The sequence below is a fragment of the Drosophila obscura genome, unplaced genomic scaffold (assembly GCF_018151105.1).
Source record: "Drosophila obscura isolate BZ-5 IFL unplaced genomic scaffold, ASM1815110v1 contig_192, whole genome shotgun sequence".
Lineage (NCBI taxonomy): Eukaryota > Metazoa > Arthropoda > Insecta > Diptera > Drosophilidae > Drosophila > Drosophila obscura.
In genome coordinates this window covers 3,079,483-3,085,655 of record NW_024542781.1, presented here as the reverse complement: position 1 = coordinate 3,085,655, position 6,173 = coordinate 3,079,483, and the positions used below count along the sequence as shown (strand labels likewise).

General features: G+C 49.1%; 1 protein-coding gene across 1 annotated transcript; it reads left to right on the top strand.

Moving 5' to 3' along the window:
* The first annotated feature begins 163 nt into the window (after positions 1 to 163).
* On the top strand, positions 164 to 4,876 carry LOC121404253 (dorsal-ventral patterning protein tolloid). The gene is made up of 7 exons (XM_041593553.1): positions 164 to 1,193; positions 1,249 to 1,325; positions 1,511 to 1,924; positions 1,997 to 2,817; positions 2,884 to 3,145; positions 3,218 to 3,786; positions 3,851 to 4,876. Exons 1-7 carry the CDS (start codon positions 1,005 to 1,007, stop codon positions 4,816 to 4,818), a joined length of 3,300 nt encoding a protein of 1,099 aa, XP_041449487.1. The 5' UTR covers positions 164 to 1,004; the 3' UTR covers positions 4,819 to 4,876.
* Positions 4,877 to 6,173: the final 1,297 nt, after the last annotated feature.

Genomic DNA, 6,173 nt, shown 5'->3' with positions numbered 1-6,173 from the left:
CACACACATACAAACATACATTTGTACAACTCTCTGATATTTGACTCAATTTAATACGTAATTAAATCTATACATACATATATAATTAAACTATACACATAAATTCGTATAATATAATTATAGTAACTATGTTTTAAAACCAACATAAAAGTGTGTCTCTTTTTACCTCTCCAAGAAGAAGGTTTCAGTTTCAGATCTGTTGATGATCCTCAGCTTAATAGATATGTATACATTTTATGGTTGCGTTTCCACCTTGTCTTTGCTGTAGGGGCGCCACGCAGATTGAATAGCATTTATTGGTGGAATTACCGAGAAAAGTTTCGTTCATGCGACGGATTTATGATCGCCTCATTAATGACCTGCCCTAAAAGGCCCGACACACAACACCTGATCCAGAGCCAAAGCCGGCCACAGGTAGGCAGATGGAACAGAGCCACAGCCCGAGCCAACAGAGCGAACGGGAGAGGACGAGAGCGAGAACGAGAACGAGACAATGTCAAGGTGTAGGGATACCCAAATCAAAACCCATTGAATGCTAACAATCAAGAGAACAGGCAGACAATGGACAGTCTGTATTGCCGATGCGGTGGAGTTTCTGTTGCCTCGAACTCGAACTGGGACTCTGAATCTGCCTCTGCCTCTTCTGGTTCTGCTTAAAGCGCGAACGGTCGTCGGGCCTCTCCTCTGTATGTAGTGGTCAGTGGTTCTTGTCGATGACGATGACGGCAGATCAGGATCGATTGGGATCGCGTTTTGTTGCCTCACTCGCTCTCTCTCTCTCTGACTCCCTCAATGGAAGTTTTCTCTCTCTTTCTCTATCTCTTTTACCTGCCTAATCCGTGAAGCGCGAGCGAGCCCGTGTCTGAGAAATAAAATTCGACAATCATTGCTTCCAGTATTTAGTTAGAATTTTGAGCTGGCCTGAGGCGGTTGTCCAAATCGAATTCAAGGAGAACGAGTGAAAGAGTCAACGATCCTAAGAAAAATTCCTCAAGGGTCAAAGAATGCGCGCCATGCCCCCTTTCATCAGAATGAGAATGAAATTGGTTGTTTTGGTTGTGGGAGCCTTGGCCGTGGCTTCGATGCTTGAGCTGGCCCAGTGCCGGCATTTGGATCAGCTACCAGAGAGCGAATGCGACTTCGATTTCAAGGAGCAGCCGGAGGACTTCTATGGCATGCTGGATGCCGTGCAGGTGAGTGCGGTCACGTGGTTCAGTGTCTGGGAATTCAATCTGATTTATACAACAGGTGCCCGAGGCACACAAAGAGCGGACTTGGAATCGCATAAACCTGGCAGAAAGGAGCAGAACACGGCCAGCGATGAGGTAAGTCTTGCAACCAAGCTGCCAGATGCCCCAAGTGGGATTAGTTCAGCACAATGGCGCACAATTAGTGTGGCCACTTGACGTTGCCTGAGGTGGACGGCACTTGAGATGCTTCGCCACAATGTGAACGCAAGCAATACCTGAGCTCATAAGCTTCTCATTCCATCCCATCCCATCCACCCCAGCCGCCTCCAGCACCGGAAGCAGCATCATAAATCGCGAGGCAAAGCCCTGCTGAGATTACCCCCGCCACTGCTCTGGACCGAAGCCTCCACGGATGTGCTGCAGCCCGCCTCTCCTTACACTCAACTTCTGGCTGAGGCAGAAGCAGAAGATGAAACTGAGACGAGAACGGAAATGGGAATGGGAACTTTGACGGGGAGGCACAGTCGACGGAGACGTGGCGTGACGGTGCGCAGGGAGAGGACATGGGACTACGGCGTGATTCCGTACGAGATCGATGGCATCTTCAGTGGCGCCCACAAGGCCCTGTTCAAGCAGGCTATGCGACACTGGGAGAACTTCACCTGCATCAAGTTCGTGGAGCGGGATGCCAAGTTGCATGACAACTACATTTTCTTTACGGTCAAAAATTGCGGGTAAGACTCCACCAAATCGCCTCTGAGAGTATCTTTTTTGATGTTCCCAATTTAATCCTCTGCCCCAATCAGTTGCTGCTCCTTCCTGGGCAAGAATGGCAATGGCCGCCAGCCCATTTCCATCGGTCGCAACTGTGAGAAGTTTGGCATCATCATCCACGAGCTGGGCCACACCATTGGCTTCCATCACGAGCATGCCCGCGGCGACCGGGACAAGCACATCATCATCAATAAGGCCAACATCATGCGCGGTCAGGAGTACAATTTCGATGTGCTGTCACCGGAGGAGGTGGACCATCCGCTGCTGCCCTACGACTACAACTCCATCATGCACTATGCCACGAACTCATTCTCCAAGAGCTCCTACCTGGACACGATTACGCCCATAGGGATGCCCCCGGGCACCCACATCGAGCTGGGCCAGCGACGCCGCCTCAGCCGTGGCGACATTGTCCAGGCCAATCTGCTGTACAAGTGTGCGGCCTGTGGACGCACCTACCAAGAGAATTCTGGCCAAATAGTCAGTCCACACTACGTGTATTCGGGCAATGGTGTCCTCAGCGAGTTCGAGGGCAGCGGCGATGCGGATCCAGAGCCCGGCGATGATGGTTCCTTTGATGCCTCGCTCACCAGCTGCGAGTGGCGCATCACGGCTACCAATGGCGAAAAGGTCATCCTCCATCTGCAGCAGCTCCAACTGCAGCTCTCCGAGAACTGTTCCGAGGATTACCTCGAAATCCGGGACGGCTACTGGCACCGATCCCCCCTGGTGAGGCGTCTCTGTGGCAATGCCAGCGGGGAGATTATCACCAGCCAAACCAGTCGCATGCTCATCAATTATGTGAACCGCAATGCGGCCAAGGGATATCGCGGATTCAAGGCCCGATTTGAAGGTGAGTTCGGGGACAATCATCCGTTTTGGAATCAGCCAATCTAAATCCCCTTTCTCTCTATGTCAGTGGTCTGTGGTGGAGAAATTCAGCTGACCAAGGATCAGTCCATAGACTCGCCCTCCTATCCGCTGCAGTACATGCCCGACAAAGAGTGCGTGTGGCGCATCAATGCGCCCATCCACCACCAGGTTGGGCTCAAGTTTCAGAGCTTCGAGCTGGAGAAGCACGATGGCTGTGTCCACGATTACGTGGAGATACGGGATGGCAATCGGAGTGACTCCCGACTGATTGGACGCTTCTGTGGCGACAAGCTACCACCCAACATTAAGTGAGTGGACCTTGAACCTTTCTATATCCCGGGCGATCCCCCTTCTAAGTGACATTCTTTTCGTCGTTACAGAACCCGCAGCAATCAGATGTACATCAAGTTCGTGTCGGATGGATCGGTGCAGAAGCTGGGCTTTTCCGCCGGCCTCATGCTGGACGTGGACGAGTGCAAGTTCACGGAGCACGGCTGCCAGCATGTCTGCATCAACACCATGGGCAGCTATCAGTGCGGCTGCCATGCTGGCTACGAGCTCCAAGCCAATGGCAAGACCTGCGAGAATGCGTGCGGGGGCATTGTGGATGCCACCAAAGCGAATGGCACCCTCTACTCGCCCTCATATCCGGACGTGTATCCCAATGCCAAGCAGTGCGTGTGGGAGGTGGTGGCCCCACCCAATCACGCCGTCTTCCTCAATTTTACCCACTTTGACCTGGAGGGCACCCGATTCCAGTACACCAAATGCAACTACGATTACCTCATCATCTACTCGAAGATGCGGGACAATCGCCTGAAGAAGATCGGAATCTACTGCGGGAACGAGCTGCCGCCGTTCGTCAACTCGGAGCAGAGTGTGCTGCGTCTTGAATTCCACTCGGATCGCACGGTGCAGCGCAGCGGCTTCGTGGCCAAGTTTGTCGTAGGTGAGTTTGGATCAATCGACATCCCGGCGATTCCCACCGTAATACGAAATTATCCTCCCCTTAGATGTGGATGAATGCGCTGTTAATAACGGGGGATGCCAGCACAGGTGTAGAAACACCTTTGGTGCCTATCAGTGCAGCTGTCGGAACGGATACACGCTGTCCGGCAACGGCCACAACTGCACGGAGACGCGGTGCAAGTTCGAGATCACCACCTCATACGGGGTGCTGCAGAGCCCCAACTATCCGGATGACTATCCGCGCAACATCTACTGCTACTGGCACTTCCAGACCGTCCTCGGACACCGCATCCAGCTGACCTTCCACGACTTTGCCGTGGAGAGCCACCAGGAGTGCATCTACGACTATGTGGCCATCTATGACGGCAGGTCGGAGAACAGCTCCACACTGGGCATCTACTGTGGCGGACGAGAGCCGTATGCGGTGATCGCCTCCACCAACGAGATGTTCATGGTGCTGGCCACAGATGCGGGACTGCAGAGGAAGGGTTTCAAGGCCACCTTTGTATCCGAATGCGGTGGCTACTTGAAGGCCACGAATCACTCGCAGACCTTCTACTCGCATCCCCGTTACGGCAGCAGACCCTACAAGCGCAACATGTATTGCGATTGGCGGATTCAGTCGGATGCGGAGAGCAGTGTGAAGATCAAGTTCCTGAACTTTGAAATCGAGTACTCGGAGCGCTGTGACTACGACTTTCTGGAGATCACCGAGGAGGGCTACTCCATGAACACCATCCACGGGCGCTTCTGTGGCAAGCACAAGCCACCCATTATAGTCTCCAACTCGGACACGTTGCTGCTGCGTTTCCAGACGGACGAGAGCAGCTCTCTGCGTGGCTTTGCCATCTCCTTCATGGCCGTCGATCCACCAGACGACACTGCCGGCGAGGAATTTGATGCAGTCACACCCTTTCCGGGCTACCTCAAGAACATGTACATGTACTCCTCCGAAACGGCCAGCGACCATCTACCGCGAACACACATTTTGCCCCCAAGCAGGCTTATGTGAACAGATTGAGGATTGCCGGGGGTGGATTTATGTATTTTTTTGTTGATATTTGTAAATAAATGATAAATAAAACTAATTTTAATTTAACCTTTCTTCTGGCACTGTAGCGTATTTATTTATGTCTATATTCAAATTTGAAATGCGCGCTCTGCCATTCGCAGGAAGCGCTTACATGTACAATACCACAATTTAGGTGGCGCCAGCGCGGCCACTTCTTGGACTATAAAATAAAGGAAAAAAACAAAATAAAACGATCATGGAACTTTAATTCAAAAGCTCTGGGGAAAGCTTTCGCAACCCAACCTAAATATCAGTCAGTTTATACAAATCTTGAGCTTATGATTTTCTTAGAATTTTAGAAAAAAAAAAAAAAAAACTTTGTTTAATTTTTTGCTACCAATAGCAATATACAATGTATTCCATCTAACATGTAGAACGTTCAATGTACATGCCTACAGGTTCATTTAATATAAAAATATGTATATAGATTAATGTTTAATTGTTAACGCGGCAAATTGTAATAAAGAGCATAATAAAGTTAGCATTGGTTGGAATGAAAAATAACTAATATTTTGCTACTGAATATCGCCAGTATGTTTTCGTATAGTCTTTTCTTTTCTTATATGCCGCTAAAATTAAAAATAGTGAAAATATTACTTTTTTTTTAATTCTAATAAAATATAGTCGCAACGAATATTTTTTTTTATAAATAAACATTTCAAATTTTTTCCTTAAATTAGGAAAAAAAAAATATTATCCAACGGGAGTACTTTCTGTGAAAAATTAATTTGCTTTTGTCAATTATAAAGTCAATTCCTAATGAGTGTATCAAAAGTTGTTTGCCAAATTCAACAATGAATCCGATAGTAAGTTGGATTAAAACTGGCATTGCTCCATTAGAGGTCGATCCGTCTGCAACGACTGATGCATCCATCCGTTGGTGCCATCGAATCCCAGGGCATAGTGGATATCGGAGATCGGGTAGATCCACGGCGAAGCGACTGATGGGACCCTCCACCAGATACTGCTCAAAATCCTTGGATGCGAGTGGAGCCGCCCAGGTCACACGATTCTGTGTGTGGACGGCGTATACCCATCATCTAAATTTACTGTATTCAGCTTTGCTTCGCAACCTCCTTGTTGAGTAAAGATTTTGGAATGTTCCGCTGATGGAACACATCCCATATTACCGGGAATCGTCTGGAAGCAGCCACGTGCAGGGCTTCAAAATTTGTTTTGTTGCGATCCGAAACAATGGCCATCAAATTTCCAGATAGGCCCCAATTAACGATTTTCTTTAATACGATATCAATAGCCTTCTTAATTTTGTCGCTTCCCAGCTTTGATTGTCGTTT